Consider the following 21,947-nt stretch of genomic DNA (forward strand, 5'->3'; position numbering starts at 1 on the left):
GCTGGAAGATGTAGGTTGAGGCCACCATCCTCCCGTCTGCGTGCCAGCTGCTGCATGGGTACGGATGCACATATTCCACGGAAAAGATATTTCCGCATGTTGGTTGTCAGTTTCGCCACGTGTGCTGCCGTCGGGTGTAAATTTGCCGCCATATACCACATTTTCGACGACAGGAAGGTGTTCAAGAGTGTCACTTTCTGGTGTAACGACAAACTGCGCAGCGAGTGTAGCCATATTTGCCGAGCAAAGTTTGTCACGAGTGCGTCCCAGTTCAGCTTAACCATTAATCGAACTGGATTAGCGAAAACTACACCAAGAATTTTGATTGTGGTTTCAGTTCGAAGCCAGGGCACAGTCACAGGGTTATTGATTTGGCCGACGTCAATTGCCGTTGTTTTGGTTTCATTCAGGCGTGCTCCGGCTATTCGTTCAAAGCGCCTGAACAAATCTCGCATTGCATCCAACTGCTGGGCACCGGTTACGATAGCACTGATATCATCTGCGTATGCGACGATCAGATCTGTCCCACAAACTTGCTCCAAGCGCCGCAAGAGAGGGTGCAAATAAATCACAAATAAGTGCATCGAAAGAGGATCCCCTTGGCGCACCGATCGCTGTATCGGGAAGGAAGCAGAGAGGTGTCCATTGATCAGTAGGCGAGACGAGGAAGCCACTGCTATTTGGGAAAGTAAGTCCACAAATGCCGTGTTGAAGCCCAGACCTCGCATTGTTTTGAACAAAAAACTTTGGTCGACACGGTCAAACGCATGGTCGAGATCGAAAGAGACCAATTTCCCTCTCTGTCTGTTTGCTTTTAACTGTGCGATTCTGTCCTTCACTGCGAGTGTGGCTTGAAATATATTTCTTCCATAATTTGAGCACTTTTGAGAGTCAGTTAATACACCGTGGGTACGTAGCACATTTTCAAGCCGTTGCTTAAGGATTCGCGAAAGAATTTTATAGTCCACATTGACCAGGCTGATTGGCCTGTATGAGCGTGCACTTTCCCCAGTACCACGTTTTTTCACTAAAACAATCACCCCATCGACAAATTGCGCTGGAAAGTTTGATCTGATGGCATCATACAAGACCAGATTCAGCTCACGGTGAATCACGTCGAATGTTCGCAAATAAAACTCTTTAGGTAGCCCGTCGGGGCCCGGTGATTTTTTGGATGCACTTGTCCGGATGGCAGAAAGGATTTCAGTCGTTGTTATTTCGTTCATGGTGGCTTCATTCACGGCATCTTGTTCGGGGATAGCTCTCCCACAGTGGAAAGGGCCGCATTCTTCTTCTTCATCTACGTTCCCACGAGCGTACAGGTTGGTGAAATATTGGACCATATGATCCCGAATAGCAGTTGAATCGTCGATTATCTCATCTCTCTCGTTCCTCAGACGCTCGATGGTGGTTCTTCGTCGGGTTCGCTCACCCAGTTGAAAGGTTGATAGAGGCTCACCAGCAACGTACGTCTCGTTTATCCGAACGAACATTTCGGAAAATCGCCGCTGATGTAAAAGCATTTCAGCCTTTATTCGGTTGATGGTGGTGAGCGTGGAACGGTTGTTTTGGTAGTTGTCGTACGCATTTCGCAGTAAATCGAAGAGACGCTGTTGTTCGTGGTTGAAACCGTCGTATGCGAGTTTCGATTTCCATCGGAAGAAAGATTTTATTTTCGGCTTTGCGCACGACAACCACCATTCCATCCACGACGGGTAATACCGGCGTTGACGAGTCCAGTATTGCCACCGTATTTGGAACTCGTCGATATTTTCTGCTGTTAGGAGATGGGGACGGAGAGACCAGAAACCACGACCGTGCGCTCTGTCGGGGAGAGGGAGGCAAATTCTCGCAGTGACGGCTTTGTGGTCCGAGAAGCAACACACATGGACAGCTGTCGATCTCAGCTGTTCTCGCAGACCAGCACTTACATACAGCCGATCGAGCCTGGACGAGGAGTTGTGTGAGATGTAGGTGTACTCCATCTCTCGTGGACGGAGCTGCAGCCACACATCATGCAAGTGTAATTGGGATACGGTGGCTTGAAGAGCGGGACTCATGTTTTGTCCCGTTGCATCGCATTGTCGAATCACGCAGTTGAAGTCGCCTCCAAAGATGATGTGATCGGTGCGATGACGAAGGTAATAGGCGATGGTGTTGTTGAAGAACCGCTCTCGTTCGGCACGAAGAGCGGAACCCGATGGGGCATACACATTGCAGAGCGTAGTGTTGTGTATCTGTAGGGCGAGCAATCTCCCGTCCAGGCTCTTTTCTACGTGCGAGAATTTGATATGTTCCTTGAGGGCAATCGCCGTTCCTCTCCTCGCGTGGTCGACATTGCAGACAACGTTGTAGCCGGGCAAAGCAAGTTGCTCGTTCTCAACCTCCTGCAGAAATACGATGTCGAGATCCATCGTGTGGACGAACGTGCGAAGGGCGTTTAGCTTGGTTGGGTTGGTTATCGTGTTGATATTGACAGTTCCGATGTTACAGCTGATGTACTCCATCATTGTTGCATGTCTTCATCGGAAATCTGTCCGTGTCCGTGTTCGGCAGTGGTAGTGGTGTTTTCTCCGGAGTGCCGCATCTTCTTACCCGGCGGTCGGCGAGAACTGCGTCGGCTGCTGTTTGAGAGCTGCGATGCTTGTGAGCTGTCCGTTTCGTTGCCATCGGTCCTGCGATTCAATACGATAGGGCCGATCGGGATGGAAATCGGCGATAGTTCAACGACAGCTTGCGCTGTGGTGGATTTTTGTTGCGCGGCAACGGGAGCAGCGGGGGGCAGCATCGTGCTCTTCTGCTGTGCAGCTACAGCGCGTGTCTCACTTGTTGCAGTGAGGTTTTGAGGCAGACCCGATGGGCCTGGTTTAACGATCGGCGGTTTTCGCAGATCCGATGGGTTCGGTGAAGGCTTGTGTGGAGGTTTGGTCGGTGTAGGCTTGGTCGGTGTTGGCTTGGTTGGTGTAGGTTTGGTCGGTGTTGGTTTGCCTTTCGTAACGTTCGCGTACGATTGGTCTGCTTCGAGCTTCTGTACCAGCAGTTTTTTGTTTTGCACACATGGAATGCCAATGTGTGCAAACTCACGGCAGTGCAAGCAGGTTTGCCGCTGCCCCTTGTATCCCACCGCAGTTTCTTCGCCCTGGATGGTTACGAGAGAAGGAATGTTCTTCGTTACCACCATGCGAGCCACACGAACACCGGTTTTGACACCGCCGAAATCGCTATAACGGTCGTCCCACAGTAAGTCACGAACACTGATAACCTCTCCGTAATCGGCGAGGAAAGCTGCGACCTGGTCGTTGGAGATGCCTTCGGGGAGCTCCAAGAACTTCACCTCCACCGCTCCGTCCTCCATCGTAATGCGTAGCTTGTACGACTTTCCATCAAACACGAACTCGTGCTTGCCATCGTGTTGTTCCACGATCTTCTCGGCTAGTTCGAGGCTGTTGACCTTCACGAAGGTACATCCCAACCGCCTGCTTGGCTGGAGTTGAAGTACATTTTCGCGCGAAAGACCGAGTTCTTTTCCGACGAACTTATGGATTTCGTCGTGAGTGAGAAGCTTCGGAAACTGCGAATAATCGACGCGAAACGTATTTTCGTGACGCGACATCGTGGCGCTTGAAGTCGCGGTGAACCCCGAACACAAAACTTATTGCGACGGTCGAGAAAAACTGACAAAAACGTACTATATAGTCCGTGATCGACTCCCGAAATTGCTCGTCCGAAAACATCGACTGATCGGCTCGGAAGTTGAGCGCTAACTGTTATTTGTAAATGTTTTTCTAACAATTATACCGTAAAGAATTGGGTTCTTTAAGGGTATTGAGGTAAACGCATATTCGTAATCTGCATTAAAAATGGAATCCAAACCCAAAATTTCATCAATTTTGGTACACTGGAACTTTTTTAAATAAGTACGATTACATTTGCAAAAATCACCTTATTAGCGCCCCTCGGTGTCACTTTGTATGGGAGCGAGCTGTCAGTTTGTTAGTTTAGTGTCAAACAGTGAAGTTATTATTTTGCTTTAAATCTTGATTTAAAAATCGAGATGAAAGTATGTGGGTTCGAGAAAAATATCGCTGTGCTCCGAAAACGAAGCTCTTTCAGATGATGTATAAAAAACGATACATTTTTCAAAATTAAAGAATCCAATTGAGTGTCCATAAATCCTTACACTTTAAAAAGACGATTATAAATTTGTACCCCCTGGGTTCAATCCCAGTCGGCGCCGCCGGGATGTTTTGAGGCATAACAACTCTGATTACGCCTTCCTTCGAAAGGGAAGTAAAGCCGTTGGTCCCAGAATCATGAGTTGATGGGTCGATAGGTAGGGGTCCAGGTGTGGGAGCTGCCTCCTTGGCGTCGGTAGCATTGGTTCTCAGCACGGAAAATAAGATCGACGGAAAACAAATGAAGGGAAAAAAAACTAGCACCTACATTTAATCATGGTTTTGTGGTATCGTTCTGAATAATCACATATAATTATTATATTGCAAAGTAGAAGTAAAATTTAATACAAAAAAATGTCAAGATTAACGCACGTCTAGTATCCGGCACATTACAGTACACTCAGGTCTTTTTTTACACGGAAGATATGTACCGTGTAAAAAAATCTACCGAGATTTTGATTTTTCACATGCTTAAATGTTTTAAAAAACCGGATTTTGTTACCATTCGTAATTGCTAAATGCTATGGCCCATATAGACATATTTCAAAGATATCATACAAAATTGTGATTTTTTTTAAAGTATGCCATTCGATTACCTATACCCTGTAGCTTGAAATGAATAATGTGATTGGAATCAAGTCTATAGGTTTTATCGTTGTCGTGAAATCGTTAAAAACGTACCGTGTAAATCGCGACTCAGCGGCACTAACCGTGTAAATACACGGTGAAAAAAACCACGTAACAAAAACCGTATAAAAAAGACTTCAGTATATCTAGTTTCTCACTATGCGATAGGATACACGGTAAGACATAAAATACCCAGTGGCCAGTTCACTTTTACCTACTTTTGATTTGTTTGTCTTCTTTTCTCCTTCTAATGTTGTCAAAAACGAAGAAGTAAAACCACCCAAAAGGCGTAGTAAAGTGTGGGAACCCAACGTTGAGTTTAATCATATTCACCTACTTTTGGGTACAACTAACTTATTCTTGAATAGAAAGCGTGCGGAAAATTCCATACGAATTGCACACAAGTAAACGAAAACAATTTTCACCCGCTTTACCTACTTCTGGCTTCCTGCAATATAGTGCCGAGAAGAGTGAAAAGAACTGACTCTTGAGTACTTTTTTTCTTACCGTGTAGGAAATTGCTGTTTCATACAGGAAAAATTTAACAATTGGTATTTGTTGTTTGGCATGAGTTCATTTTTTATTTCCTGAAAAGTCACGAATGACCTCAAATGTGTTAAAGTGACAATAATAAAAAACATTTTAACAAAATGTAAAAAAATCAAAACAGAATAACAAAATTAAAAAAAGGCCAACGTTATCAGTTATGTAACGTGCTTCTAATTAAAACACAACCAATTATATACTATATACGTTAGAACGTTAAATAGTAATTTTTTAATACTCCTGCTCAGCAGAAACTCCTCAGCCATACGTTCTGCACGAAAATAAAAATGAATGAAGCATTGAAAAATAAAAATCAAGAAAACTTTCAACTATGGCTAATAATTGTTCCGTCGGTGCAGGGAACTCATTATGTCACTGAATGTTTTTAAGCAGCGCAGAGAAGTCAAACTCAAGACATCAACTACTTTTCACTGGGCGGTGAAAGTATCGTTGGGAGTGTGCAAGGTTGAATTAGATGGAACTTCACAGTGGCGTTCAAAAAGCTTTTCTTTTTTTATGTTCACTGATGTACCTAGATGCGTTCATGCAGGGGCGAGGGTACGTTGATAACGGGTCTATTAGTTTGTGAAGACCCATTGGGGTGCGAAAGCAGTCACGCTTACCACTACATCACCGGCGCCGGCTATGGTGGGGATACTGTAATTATGTTGTTTTCGTATAAGGCAATAATGGCGAATATCCGGACTGATTTGAGATTACAACTGTTTTTGTAAAAATTCAATCCCCGATTCCTTGCAAATAAAAGCTCACTCTCAAATACTAACTATACCAACTGGTAGAGGAATCATACCCCGATTAGTTTTCAAGATGAATTTTTTTTTTTCGCGAGAAGTCGGTGCCAAAGTCTTAATTTCGGATCTGGTTTTGCAATATACTTCTTAATACCCGTCTGAGAACGTTATGTTAACAGGATTATACACACAATATAGCTCGGTAAAATCTCTAACAGCCGATTAGCTTCGCATTTAATTTTATTAGTTACTCTGCAAAATATCTATTGTTAGCTAAGATCTCAGCAAATTTAATTTGTTAGATGAGTCTCGGCAATTGTTTTACTGATTCCCATCAAAATAAACTGCAGAACTAATCACCGTTGACATCTCAACTGTTTGCGAGAAACACATACTCCACGACGCACGGAGGGGTATTTGTTCTATGCTAGCTGGCCAAAAGTCGATTTCTCAAAATAAGCCAAAACAGATTCTGAATGCATGTATTGTATACTTCAGAGATAGGTTAACATTGCCCTGTACTCATTATTTCTTTTTCTAAACTGACCGCGTTGTGGCATCAGTTCAGACTTGCCTGTTGTTGAATCGTGTTGGTTTGTTAGAAAAAAATCGTTCCGCAGTGCCATTGTTTTCGTGTCTCTACTTGTTGTTGGGATAATCACATTAATTTGCAAAAATGGATAGTGATCAAGCAGGCATTGAAACATGTATTCCACATGCCATCAGCTGATTTCACTTACTTTTGACTTCGTAGAAGCAGTTTATGAAAATCTTGTCTTCAAGTGCTATTTAAACTATAAAATAAATGTATCGTTATAAAAAAGTTGACTTATCCTGTTATATCCTATAAAACCGTATATGAGGCATTATATGTTACATATATATATGTATAGAAGATTATAGCAAAAAATCAGCTGCGATTATTTGCGATCTTTCGAGAAATTGTAAAATGAAGATGGCGTGTCCATATAGGTGAATTTATCGAAAAAAGTACACAAATGCAGTTTTTGACATTTTCATTCATTATATGGTGGACAAGGTGGCAACCTAGGCGGCCTTGTTTTGTGAGGGATGAAGGATGAGGGGCGGGGGGGGGGAGGAGGTTGCCTTTCAGGTATATTTTTCTTGTTTAATAACTCCATTAGGTGCGTGTGGATATGGATTCTGATACGAGCGTGTTCCACAGTTGAGAATAGTTTGTGGATCCAATGCAAACATAGTTTGGCAAAACCCAACTCCATCTTCACCTCGCTACTGTTGCCCAATCCGTATGAGGTTTATCAAGGAATCATCTGAGGTAATTAATGAAGATATATTAAAAATACAATTAATTCGCTACGGTCAACAAACGTTACATTAAATGGCAAGCAGTTTACTATTAGACATACTTTTATACTCACTTTGATTGATGGGAAAGTGTGTAATGCAGCAGCTGAAACGACATCAATGATGAAATGTTATGTATTTGGCGCAAGTTCAAAGGAATTCAGTAATCTTGGTGTTAAAAATGAAATTAATACAGATTCTCTTAAATTCGGATTATCCATTTTTCATGCCAGGATTCGTATTTTCGAGACAATTTTACATCTTTCTTACAAGTTGCCGATCAAAAAATGGCGGTTAACTGGAAATGAAAAGCAAATCGTCAAAGAAAGAAAAGAACACATTCAAGAAAACTTCAGAAAGAAATTGGGACTCCTTGTGGATTTTCCAAAACCAGGCTTTGGAAATTCGGATGGCAACACTAGTCTAAGATTCGTTGCTAATCCAGAAACCGCTGCTCAAATAACATGTTTGATTTTAATTTTATCTACCGGCTTAAAGTTATTATTAGAGACACTAGCTAGTGGTTTTAAAATTGATACGGAAAAGTTTGAAACATTTACTCAAGAAACAGCGGAGACATACGTTCGACTGTATCCATGGTATCCGATCCACACCCGCATAAACAATTAATTTTCCAAAACTATGTTTCAGACTTTATTCCGATTGGCGTCGAATACATTTTGAAGTTTTATTGTGAGATTCAAAATGATCTAATTTTAGCTCAAATGTGAATGATTGACAATAACAAACAAATATGCAAAGTTTCATGCAAATCGGAAAAGGTCAAGTCTGAATTTTATTTGCATATTTGACCTAGAAATGCTGTATGTTATACTACTCTACTGATGAAGAGTGTTTGGCCCAAAATTTCGATTTCACTACCACTGATACAGAAACATCTATTGCAATATGTAGACTTTAAGATAACCATTTTTGCTGTTTTATATTAACAGATCTTACTTTCTTGTCATGCAATTCAATAATCGACTCATTTTTATATGCAAACAGATGCGGATCAAAAGAATAGATGTTGACACTTAATAATATATACAACTAATGACTGTACTCGAAAAAAATACAACAGACAAAAATGATCATCAAAAAATTATTTAAAGTCGGATATTTTTTAAACTCTAAGGAAATAAGTAAACACATATTAGGTATGTTTTTGCAAATTGACTTATTCAACCTCCTCTCCTAGACTAAATGCCTGCATCTTGGACTTAACGCTACCCATCAAATCCTGTGCAACACTTGCGCCATCTTTCTTACACATTTTCATCCACTCTTTCTTCAAATCCTTGTCGTTTTTGAAGTCCTTCCATGTTTTCCAGAGTTTACCCTTCATAATCTTCCAGAATTTTCCATCACCGGTTTCGCGTAATGGCACGATGCCAGATCTGTCCAAAACAGAGTGTCACCTTTTTGGGACCGGAGGAAGGACAACAGGCGCTTCTGGAGGCATCCTTCTTTATATATTTGACCATTGATGGTGTCGGTTGTTATGTACGGCTTGCTGAATTTGCCGCACCCATAGATCGCATGCCACACTAAGTACTTCTTGGCAAATTTGTCGACCTTCTTCTTCCGGAACTTCTTCGGAACATCCAGGCGGAACTTGCTGACTTGCTTTAAATTACGATGCATTTCGGCTGCACCCACCACTCGTGGTACAGGTTCCTGGCGCGAGATTTGACCACCGTATTATGTTTATCGGTTCGGTTAGGTGCCTTCCTTACCTTGAAGACAGGAAGTCCGCCCGCTTCATTATCTGCTGGACGAACCAGACGGAAGAATTGACCTTCTTGGCCACGTCCCGAATCGTCACTATTTTATCGAATTCAAAATGGTACTGTATCGAAAAATAAGTGTCAAGTAGGCTGAAAAACGGTTTCAGCCCCCAAGACCCTATTCGAAGCACGCGATTTTTCTAAAGAAAATTAATCGTAAATATTTGTAAAATATGCTCTATTATGGGAAGTATATGTTGCAGAAAATGAGCATTGAAAGCTACTGTATTATACTCCATGCTTGGAATATAATCTTCTGGGAGGGCTGAGGGCTTCTTCTACAACCAATCATTCAATTATTCATGTTTTCATCTCTTTGATAAATAACCGAGGAGGAGCTGGAAAATATTGCCCAAGAATGCCGTAAAACAATTCGGCATAGATGATATTCGCTTCGCATTCAGTCAATGTCATGTTCACATTATTTTGCTTAAGGCACAATTAATCCTGGCAAATACCTCCTATTTAAAGGCTCACGTCAAACAACATTTGAGCTGAATAAAACCTTCTGAAGGATTTTTTTCAAGAGCCTTTGCTATCTTACTTAAGGAACCCTGTGCATGCCTACGTACACATCTTCTGTAGAAACTATCTAAAAGGCAGTAATTTGCCAGCTTCGTAAAGTTTCTTCCATTCTTATATTTCCTTGCGGTATGATTCCGACCCCGTTGGGGTATACCACACCGAACGTTAAAAAAAGTTTTATGGCACTCTCCAGCGACATTAGCACATTTACATTAATCATAGTGGTATCTGGGGAATAAACACGTTTGGCGTAAGATTTTCTGTGACCGGTGTCGAGTTGGAATTCCATGCCCGCAGGGTTGGCTTTGAATGTTGTTGAAGTCAGTTGTGGGACTTGGACAATCGGTTCTACGTGCATGTCGTATCCGGTTCGAGGCCACCCTGTTTCGCAGAGTACGTGTGGCGATACTGAAGCACTTTGGCAGCGTGAAAAGGAGAGTGAAGTGATAATGCAAAACTTTTTCTATTAAAATTTTATACCCTCGGAAGAGCGGGAGCGAAAAGTCACATCTTCGTTAGTGTATATAATGGAATTTTATGCACTAAATTCAATTAAAAATTTTGCCACCACCACTCTCTGGTTATTTGCCGAGTGCTCTGCTCATCCTCTATTCCCGTTTTAAGTTCACATTCGTCCCCCTGCTCTGATCTAAAAGCATCCTATCAACGTGCATTAATTTTTCAGGACTCCTATTTCATCGGGCAATCCTGATGTCGGGATCTGCTCTGGCCCCGTGGTCGCTCGTCGGTGAACCGGCCAAGTTCGCTGCGTATGTTTCACATCACGTAAATTGCTCACCTGACCTACCTCATCAGTTGCTGCTCAAGTGTTTGCGAGACAAGCCGCTCGGTGATATCATGTCGACGCCGGTTCGAGTGCCGGACTTTGGAAACGCCTTCGGCCCCAGTGTCGACGGAGTAGTCATCGGTATGTTGTGCCATTTTGCAGCGGTTCATGTTTTAACTAACCATTAGCATGTTGTCACAGTTTGCATCCCGTGTTCCGTGCAAGATAAATGAATCTAATTACAGTTTATTTTTCCAGACACTGGTGAAATACAGCAAATGGATGGATCGCATTACAGTGATTATAGTGTGCCGTCGGCACCGAAACCGTCAGCCCATCTTCACAACACGCTCAACACGATAAACGCAATTCTCTTGCGTAAATTAGCTATTAACAAATTGTCCAAGTAATTAAATCCTTTCTCAGAATCCCACTTGGGCCATGTTTCTTATCATCATCATCATCCTCCTCCACAGATACGACATGCTGGTTGGCGTTACTAGGGCGGAAGCCTATTTTGTCTTTAACTCGGAAGACGTTCAGTACGGCATCGAAGCCGACAGGAGATCGAAAATTTTGAAGAATTATGTCAAGAGTACCTATAGCTATCATTTAAATGAAATATTAGCAACGATTGTAAATGAGTACACTGACTGGGAGCGTCCTATTCAGCATCCTATCAATATAAGGTAAGTTGAATTTAATTTTCTGATCTATGAATTATAACAAACAAACCTTAATAAATTTTTATTTAACTAGTCCGTAGCTATCATCAAAAATTGCTTCCTAATAGCATAAGTGGCAGTTATTTGAAATAACAACACCAATAAAACGAATGCACTTTCTACAATTGCTGTAGCCATTCAAGAAATGCAATGCTTATCCCGGATTTAGTACAATTTCACCTGTAGCTCGTGAATAATTCATTTCCTCTTTTCTTTCTACACAGGGATGAAACACTGGAAGCATTGAGCGACGCCCGTATTGTGGCACCAGCGGTGCAAACGGTCGACCTGCACTCGGCTGACCATCGGAACTCATTCCTGTATGTGTTCGATTACCAAACAAAGTTTGGTGATTTTCCACAGGTAAGTGATTTAACAGTCATAATATCGAATCTGCTAAATGTGTGTCGATGCTGTGAACATGCTCACATCACGGAAACAGGAGAGTCGTGCTGCATCAAAGTATTGAAACGCATTTTACTGGCTCGGTTTCATGACTGTTAGTGGAGTGATTCACACATTTGCACGTATGTGTCTATGCATTATGGATTATTTGAAACAACTATGGAACCATTGCTACATATTAGAATTCTACATGAGTTTAAACAAATTCAATAAACATTTACACAACCATAATAATACCAGTTTCCATTAGAGTGTAATGGAGTTTAGGCATTTACGGGCCTACACGTTTACGATGCGCTATGTGCATTGTATTTATGCATCTTTTAAACGATTAATCATTCACGCACTTTAATAAATTTGAATATATCGGAACCACCATAATAAATCGTAAATAATACAGGACCACCTTAAACTGTTAAACATTGGTCTTGTTTCTATCCACAATACAAATAATTTTCAGCAAATCTGATTCAAAATACACTTTGAAAACAATGCAGGCTTGCAATTGTTCTTTTACAGCTAAAGTGTTATACTACGGCATTATGAAACTATGAGATATTATACCGATTTTTGTATTCTAAGATGCAGGAAGTTGTTTGTGTATGACACATAATACCTATCAATTCCGCTTCCAGATTGTCACAATTAGCGATAAGTTCAGGGTTGCTTCCACTCACTTGCTATAAAAAATTGTTTTTTGGAATTATTAGGTTGTTAGATAATATAATGATAGCTGTACGTGTAAGTAACAAGAAATGGGTGCAAAGTATGTGTTTGACTCATAAAACAGAGCGTCACAATCAGCGATCTTATGATTCTTCAGCGTTCACTCAGAGTGAGCGTTCACGAATCGTAAAATTGCTGATTGACGCACTGAAAGCAATATTGACAGATTTTTTCTGTCAAACACATACTTCACAACTTCTTCTTGTAACTTACATGTATTAATTATCATATAACATCTAATGATTTCATAATTCTGAAAAACATTTTTTTATAGTTAGTGAGTGGAAGTATCCCTGGTAATAACCATGAGCGCTCTGATCCTTGAAAATGGCATAAACTTCTTGCAAATTACACAATACTAATCTTCGTTGTATATAAACCTTACCATCAACATTTTTTGCAATAACATAGTCGCGTTTTCCTGGACAGGCTCGGCTTAATTCGTCACTGGTATAGAAATCACGCACGAGTGATAAAGTTTCTTCTGCTAAAGATGCCCTGCTCAGCATTCTTCCTGGTGTCGTCATTATCCCCTTGTTCTCCTGTAGTGTTTTGGTCCGATCCGCCATATATTGAGAAACACCGAATTCCTTCGTTATTTTATATGCTGACCAGCTTCTAGGTAAAGTCGTGAGAATGCGATACTTCTCATTATTATCATGAGTTTCTAGAAACTTTTCCTTGAGTTGCTGAATGATTTCATCATCGTTTGTAGTAGGCAGTGTTTACAGTCGATCAGAAGTACTGCCAGTGTGTCAGTACTTCTGATCGATTGTAAAGTGGGTGCTTCTAGTGACTCTGAAAATGAAGTTAAAAAAACATATTTGACATTACTGTAAACACTACACTACATTCGAGCCAGACGTTACAAAGTTTTAATAATGCTATAATGTGACGTCATGCTCATTTGACTCATGGCTACCAATGTAAATACATTTTTTAAATACAATATTCACCTTGGCTGTTGACAGCAGGAACTCCGGATGGTCCAGTGGTGGGCTCTTTGGGTGCGGGTTTATACAGTTTGAGGTAGCAATTTCTGCTAGGGTCTGTTCATAAACTACGTAGACAGTTTTTTTGGGATTCTTGACACCCCCCCCCTCCCCTGCGTAGACAATTGTCCATACAAAAATTGTAAAATTTGTTTGGGCCGTGTGGATAATTCTCAACCCCCCTAAACTGTCTACGAAGTTTATGAACAGCCCCATATGAAAGAACTGCCATCTAATTTCACTTTTTTCTTCACCGCATGAACTTGAAGAGCTTGGGTAAGATTCCTCTTTAAAGCATTTGAAACCCACAAACAACAACAAGAACACTTAAAATTCACCGTTTATAAAACACTGGCTGTACAGAATATCTTTGGATTAACAGAGCTTTTGTTTCCTTACTGATTCTTTCACTTCTAAGTTCATCCATAAATATACCACCTATATCCACCATCCATAAACATTGCACCTACGAACGAACACCTTACCTACCAAGTTTTCCGTATGATTTTAGCATGTGCTCTGTCTAGGTAGCTATTTACTTTGAATAAACAAGCCTATAAAAGCAGAAGTAGAAAATTAACATGGATTATGTGACTATGTCAGCTATGTACCAATGGAGACGCAGGGTAATCTAGTCGTATTGGAGTAATGAGCGAAATTTCTAAACATGATAATTTCAAAAAAAAAAATCGTAACTCAAGAACGAAGACAAATACATCGCTGATTTTTTTTATATGTTGTGTAGAAAAGCCTAAATTAAAAAAAAAAAAAAAAACTTGCTTCGCTCATTGTCTACAAACCATGAAAACCTTAAAAAACAAATAAATCAAAATTCTTCTATATAAAACTCCAATTTTCAAAAAAAAAAATATTTTTTTTCTGAAAAGTATTTTTAATAACCTTTTATTTGTTATTTTGATCATTCAAATCGGTTCAATGGTTCAAAAGTTATCAAAAAATGCCATTTAAAAAAAAAGAAAAAAAAAACGATTTTTTGAACCATCCTAACAGGAAAATGGTCACCCGTAATGAGAAAATAAAAAATACGGGCCTAATATTTTTCGATAAGGAACAACACTGCCAATTCTGAGAATACTATATTGTTTTGTTATGGAATGGCTGTATATATACTTTTTTTTTTTAAAAAAGACCGTGTATTTCGTTGCTGATCAGTTCCACACCAACTGACGAATCAATTTAATTGTTCGCTCTCCGAATGTTATGATACATCGCATAGTTAATTGCTCACTATGGACAATGAACCAAGTTTCTTAAAAAATTCGGCCATTTTGACGCAGACCTTTTCAAAATGGCGTATACGATATTCATCAATAAACCATAGCACAAAACGGCTCATATAATCGAAATGACGGCTGAGACAAAGTTTGTGGAGACTGGAATGCCTCATTAGAAAAAAAAATGGGCACAAAAAAATAATAACAAATTATCGTCAAAAAATAAAAAAAATAAATGATAAAAACTTAGTTGAAGATGCTAAGCGTCAAATAAAAGACTAAATTGGTCATTTTAAACGATAGATGAGGAGATGAAAGCACAGAGTTGATAGTTCCGTTAGAATACGGCAGTATGAAAATTTTTATTTAGAGAGTAGAAAGCGAGCAAGGACAACTTTGAGGAAGGTACGAATCGTATTGATTATCTCTCTTTACCAAACTCCTCAGTTGGAGAGGGATGATGAGTGGTATCCCCATTGAGTTGACTACACGGAACATCAGTTAAAGGGGCAAATTAAAGAAACTGATCCTGTAGTTCCGTTTTTCTAAACCACTCATAGACGTATTATTAGAATTAATTCGGAATTTTGATCGGAATACGAACCCTTAGAACCACAGAATAACTCACCGGTAGATCTGGAACATCCGTAAAAGTGGTTAATATCTGATCCTAGAGCTAAGCGGATTTTTTGAAACCACTCATAAATGTCTTATTAGATTTATTTAGGAGTTGTGACCGGAATATGAATTATGGAGACCACGGGATGGTCACTGAAAGATTGTAACAGTAGGGTAGATGGCAAGGCGGAAAAAGCAGAAAACAGCGGATATATTCACTAAACCATAGTTATTTTTACAGCAGAATGTTTTCGAACTATGTCCGCAAAATCAGCAAGCTCCTCAACGAACTACCCTTTCGAAAACCCTTTCGCTTAAGCGCCAGTACGATAAATCGTACTGCGAGAGGGTGTGTTCAAATACCGTACCCGGCTAGTCCTCTCAGGGCAGGTCAGGTAAGAACTACCAAAAATTACTGGCAAAACCCAAAACGCGAACAAAACCAAAATCTCCTGATATAGGCTAGATTCTTCCACAGATCAACCCAGCGGTCGACAAGAAAATGTGAAGCAAGGACTAAACTTTGACACTCAATTTATTCTGGGGGTTTTTGTCCTAAGGCCTTAAACGTGCACGTAATATAAAATTGGTTCGATCTAACCTGGTATTTTCTGCTGCAGTTACCGTAGCCGACGGTGCTCGCTGATGACGCCGCAATCGCCGACGTAGATGCACTTAATGAAACACGTGGGCCTAGTTCGACTTGGTCGCCGCCAAGGAACTACTCGGAGCAACCACGTTTCAAACGCTAGTCTGGGAGCGCAGTCGACGGTGCTGTTATCGACGCCGTTCACTATCGTCATTACACGGTCGGTCGATGATGACGGTGAAACAACTCCACTCGTGGGCCTAGTTCGACTTAGTCACCGCCAAGGAATTACTCGGAGCCACACGGGGCACGCGCAGATCTTGAAGCGTGGGGTGCCTGGTATGTTTTCGTTTCCCACGCTGGTCTGTGGTCTGGGAGCGTAGCGTTCCGATTTCCACACAGTCGATGGTGCGACTCTCGCAACTGCTCGATTTCGTCGTCACACAAACGGTCGATGGTGGACAAGTCCACACGTGGGCCTAGTTCGACTCGGACGCCGCCGAGGAACTACTCGGAGCCGCATGTGGCACGCGCAGATCTGGGAGCGCAGGGTGCTCGGTATGACCGCGAAGATGGTGACTTCTAGAACCCAATAAAAAACCTTCGCCTGAAGGTTCTTCAGGCGATAACGAAAACTTTTAGGGAAACCTATCGGTCTAACTATTTGCAGTATATTGTTACCTTTTTGCCTATAGCCTTTTAGGCTTCACTTAGCCGCACTATACTACACTTGTGGCAAATTTTTAAAGCACACACGGTATTTTCTACTGACTTCAGAAAATCTGCTTAACGATCCGATCGCTCGCACAGGTCTCACCGGAATGAAATGTAGCTCACATCAGGATAATTATCTTCCACTTCGTGGGTACGAGAATTGAATAGAATTCTTACGTGTTCTGCTCTGATTGGGTAAAAAAAACATCATACGATGTTGCGCTTCACAAATTTAAATTGTGAAACAATAATATTTAGCGAAGACTACAACCATCAAAAAAATAGTGCGATCCGAGGCTAATCTACGGGAGTTTTCAATTTCTGTTGTACCTGTTTTTATGTGTTCAGTTTCAACCCCGACCGCTCTGCTCGTAGCGGCGCTATCATCACTTATCGGTTACAAGATCCGGATCATCTGTAAAAGTGGTCAATTCATTAAACTGATCCTCGTGCTGCAGGTTTTTTTTGTAACCACTCACAAATACGTTATCAGAACTAATACGGAGTTGTGACCGGAATATGGACACTAGGAACTACGGGATGGTCCACAAGAAGATCCTTCTTCTTCTTATAAGCATTTCAAGCTTATTGCTTAGCGCATATTAGTTTATTGCGTGCTCTCAACTTATTGTTCTACAAAATCCACTTCCACAGTTATCATTAGAGAGCTTTCGATGCCAGTACCAATGCATGAATTTGTACTCTATGCCCAGGGAAGTCGAGAAAATTTCCAACCCGAAAGAGTTTCTCGACCGGAACGGGAATCGAACCCGCTGCCTCCGGCCACTAGAAGATCCGGAACATCCGTAAAAGTGGTCAAACTGATCTTAAAGCTCTGCGTATTTTTCGTAACCACTCATAGACGTCTTATCAGAATGAATTCGAAGTTTGTGACGCGATGGTTCACCGCAAAATCCGGAACATCCGTATAAATAGTAAATTCATATTTTTTTTTCCTTGGTTTGTTTGCCGTCGATCTTGTTTTCCGTACTAAATACCATTGCTACCGACGCCAGGGAGGCAGCTCCCACACCTGGACCCTACCTATCGACCCATCAACTAACTCATAGACCGGGGACCAACGGTTTTACTTCCCTTCCGAAGGTGTTTTTATATCTTAGAAAATCCCGGCGGTGCCGACTAGGATTAAACCCAGGCCTTTTGGGATGAGAGATAATCCGCCTAAGGGCACGCAATAACCTTTAACTCCGACGCAGGCAACGCACTATGATTTCTTTTCGGAAAAGTCGTTTTTCATGGCCGGAATTCAGCGTACTGTTGAGATCTTGAATTTTGGGTAATTTTGGACCCATTTTTGCCCATAGTGCAACGGCTGTATTTAAATTTATTACATTAACTACTGCTTCAATTATATAAATTACACAGTGTAGAACATTATTATAGTCCATTTATTACAGTCAACTTTTCATAATTAACGTACATTAATTACATTTTCAATACTTCTAATTACATTACGTACGGATAGTTAATTTTAATTACCGTCAGTACTACTTCAAAACGCATAAATTACTTTAAGTACTTTTGAATGCATTTTAACTTCATTTCATTATTTTGTATTGCGTGCCCCTCAAATCACACTTACACTACACCACCGGCTGAGACTGAAACTGATCCTAAACATTCGCGGTTTTTTCTAAACCTCTCTTAGAAGTCTAATCATAATTATTGTGAAGTTATGACCGGAATTTGGACACTGGAAACCACGAGGTGGTCCACTAAAACATCCGTAACATCCGTAAAAGTGGTCAATTCATGAAACTGATCCTACAGCTCCACGTTTTTTCGAAACCTCTTAAAGACGTCTTATTAGAATGAATTCAGAGTTGTGACCAGAATATTAACCCTGGGGACCACGGGATGGTTCACTGGAAGATCCACAACCTCTGTTAAAGTGGTCAGTTCATAAAAACTGATCCTAGAGCTCCTCCTTTTTTCAAAACAACTCATTGACGTCTTATCAATGTGAATTCGGAGTTAAGTTCGGAAAATTTACACTTGGGTACACGGAATGGCCTTCCAGAGGATCCAAAACATTCCTAAAAGAGGTAAATTCATGAAACTGATCCTAGAGCTCTTTTGATTATTCGAACTCACTCATAGATGTCTCATCAGAATAAAATGGGAGTTGTTACCGGAAAATGGACCCTTGGGAACATCCATAAAAGTGTTAAGTTCTTGAAACTGAGTCTATTTAGAGGTCCGTTTTTTTTTCAATACCACTTATTGGCGTCTTATCAGAATGAATCTGGAATTATGACCAGAACATGGACCCTGGGCACCAGGTGATGGTCTTCCGAAAGATTCGAAACATCCGCAAAAGTGGTCAATTCTTGAAACTGATCCGTGTTTTTTTCGAAAACTCTTATAGACGTCTTATAAATATGAATTCGGAGTTGTGATCGGAAAATAGACCCTAAGGACTATGGAACGCTCCTCTGGAAGATCACAGACGTCTCATCAGAATGAAATTGGAGTGGTTGGAAAATGGAACCCGGGGTCATTGGATGGTTCTCCGGAGAACCCGAAATATCCGTTAAAGTGGTTAATTCAAGAAAACTGATCTAAGAACTCTGTGGTTTTCTTAGAATTGCTTATAGACTTGTTTTTTTTTAATATCATGGTGGTACTTAAGTATTTAATAACTTCTAGGTTCATTTAGTGGAATTTTTGAACATGAATTCCTTGGATTTCTGACTTCTTTCTCTTGACTGTTTCGGATAGTGGGCCATTCCATGGACCCCAGTTTAAATTTGCTAGTCAAAACTCCGATTTTATTGTGATAAGACGTCCATGAGTGGTTTCGAAAAAAAAAACCGTGGAGCTCTATGATCTGTTTCATGCATTGACCACTTTTACGGATGTTTCGGATCTTCTGGTGGACCATCTCGTAGTCTCCAGAGTCCATATTCTGAACACAACTCCGAATTCATTCTGATAAGATGTCTATGAGGGGCTTCTAGGAAATCGCGGAGCTCTAGGATCATTTTTATGAATTGACCACTTTTTATGATGTTCTGGATCTTTCAGTGGACTATCCCGTGGTCCCCAGTTTAAATTTTCTGGTCAAAACTTTGAATCCATTGTGATAATACGTCTATGAGTGGTCTCAAAAAAAAAAAAAAACGCGTAGCTCTAGGATCAGTTTCATGAATTGACCACCTTTACGGATGTTCCGGATCTTCCGGTGGACCATCCCGTAGTATTAAGAGTCCATATTCCGAACACAACTCTAAATTTATTGTGATATGACGTCTATGAGTTGTTTCGAAAAAACCGCGGAGCTCTAGGGTCAGTTTCATGAATTGACCACTTTTACGGATGTTCCGGATCTTCCACAGGGACTTGTGCCCTACCAGAAACTGATTGATTCCAAAAGGTGGCCAAGTATCTGCTTAACAACTTCTCCAAAGATATCAGAAAGTTATCACTTCAAATTGCCGTACAATCAGTACTTTGACAACATGTTTAGTATTACTTCTGCGTGAAGTCAACGATTTACATAGTTGAAGATGCTAATTTCAAATAACAGACTAAAGTGGTAATTTTTATACGATAGATAAGAAGATGAAAGTATAGAATTGATAGTTACGTTTAGAGTACGGCAGTGTGAAAATTACATATAGAGAGTAGAAAGCGAGCTAGGACAACTTTAGGAAGGTACAAATCGGTTTTATTATATCTCTTTACCAAACTCCCCCTTTGAAGAGGGATTGTTAGGGGTGTCCCCCCGCCACCACTGGCAAAAAGAGATGATCGCCAACCGCTCAAGTACCGATGATGTGTTTGAAACAGTTCTACCGATTTTTACCGCACTCCAGTTGTTATCTAAAGAAAGGCAGTCGTAGGTTTGGAAATTGCAGCTATTGTTACCTCTACCACGGTATGTGCTCCTGTCATCGTCGACTTGACGATCTCGAGGGGACACGGGTAGGGTAGGTGCTGCTACTGTACCTTTCGACCAATAACAGTAATTGATGGAGATACGTCCTTTGGCGTGGAACTGCTCCTAAGCTTATTAATAACTTTCCCTCTATATAAACATCAACTGCTCTAATCACGTATCAAAACGTCATCTTTTAGATTATGGAAAAAAAACTTAAAATATGTTTAATGATATGAAATAATAAGGATTCACCAAGAGGGCAAAGCATGTTGGGACGGTGATTTATGCGGTCGTTACCCTCGTTCATCGACGGCGATAATGGCCCAAAAGGGAAATTTTGAATGACAGTATGGCGGTGATGATAGAACCCACCCCCTTTCACGACAGCGGTGTCGTCAACCATTATAATCATCATCATTGAAGTAGAGAAGAATCTTAACAAAACCAATGAAAGACTGGTCCGCCTTCCTGAACCAACTAAAGGAAAAGTGAATGATAACACTAACCTGCATGTAGAGTGCCTATAAGTAGAGTTAACAGATAATCGCACTCTACCTGTATGGGTGGTGCCGAGAAACATTTTCCGCCTGGGACGAAAATTATGTTGCTGCTCGCTGTGCTCCCGACAACCCAATACTTCTCGTAATTGAAATAAATCAAAACCTTCATCTCTCAGTGTTCTTATGGGAATTTATTTTGCAAGAATTTCTTAAAATGCTCCCAATAGGATGGAAAATTATTTTTGGTTTCCTAGGACAGAAAAATTTAACCATATTTGATTAGAATATATAATAAGGTTAGAACATACATTTTGATGATGATGGTCCCACCTCTTACCCCTACAAAGGTTTGAGCTGGACGAGTTATCTTTAAGATAATTAAATATAAACATTTTAACCAGGTTTGCAAACAAAATCAAGCTGGTTACAACTACAGATATAAATGTCCTGTTAAATATGCTATAGGCATCAACCAAAAACATTCAAAGGTGTAACTAGTTATCAAAAGTCCAAGTATAGTCCTCGACAATACTTCCATTTACACGTGACCTGGGATTTACACGTTTAAGCTTCCGCAGTGCCAGGACTATATCCAAGGAAACGACTTCCAGCCAATCCTTTACTAATTCAAGGCTTTTGCCACAATTTCCACGTATTAGTCATTTATACCTGTATTCCGCGCGCGAGGCTCAAACCGTTGTAGACTACTCAAAGCTATTTTTATTATTACTACTTCAAAATCAAAAAACTAAAAATCCATCATCACCATCGATGCAAACAATGTAGTTTTTTGTATATGCTACACAAATTACTAAAATGTCTTTATGACAGTCTTCATACAAAATAATCCGTTAGTGATAACTTTGTCAAGATACATGATATATCCATTCATAAAAATTTAACTGCTCAATAAACAGCTTTTACATGTGAAATGCAGCGTCTCTTGAATTCTGTAAGTGTAGTTGCACGCTTGATGTGTCTAGGCATCGAATTGAGAACATTTATACCTTT

At 40.6% G+C, this 21,947-nt stretch overlaps 1 protein-coding gene across 2 annotated transcripts in view; it reads left to right on the forward strand.

The window, feature by feature from the left end:
• Nlg3 (Neuroligin 3) overlaps nt 1–21,947 on the forward strand; it is a 199,656-nt gene that overhangs the window by 141,673 nt on the left and 36,036 nt on the right. For both annotated transcript variants that reach the window (XR_010518351.1, XM_065231927.1), the window contains exons 5-8: nt 10,427–10,669; nt 10,787–10,934; nt 11,005–11,217; nt 11,478–11,616. Coding sequence is in view for 1 of the 2 variants with exons in the window: in XM_065231927.1 (XP_065087999.1) it covers nt 10,427–10,669; nt 10,787–10,934; nt 11,005–11,217; nt 11,478–11,616 (743 nt within the window). In the remaining variant the exon portion in view is untranslated. The remainder of the gene's footprint in view (nt 1–10,426; nt 10,670–10,786; nt 10,935–11,004; nt 11,218–11,477; nt 11,617–21,947) is intronic.

The sequence above is a fragment of the Ochlerotatus camptorhynchus genome, unplaced genomic scaffold (genome assembly GCF_037179485.1).
Source record: "Ochlerotatus camptorhynchus isolate MF236.1 unplaced genomic scaffold, CSIRO-AGI_Acam_v1.1 ptg000035l, whole genome shotgun sequence".
NCBI lineage: Eukaryota > Metazoa > Arthropoda > Insecta > Diptera > Culicidae > Ochlerotatus > Ochlerotatus camptorhynchus.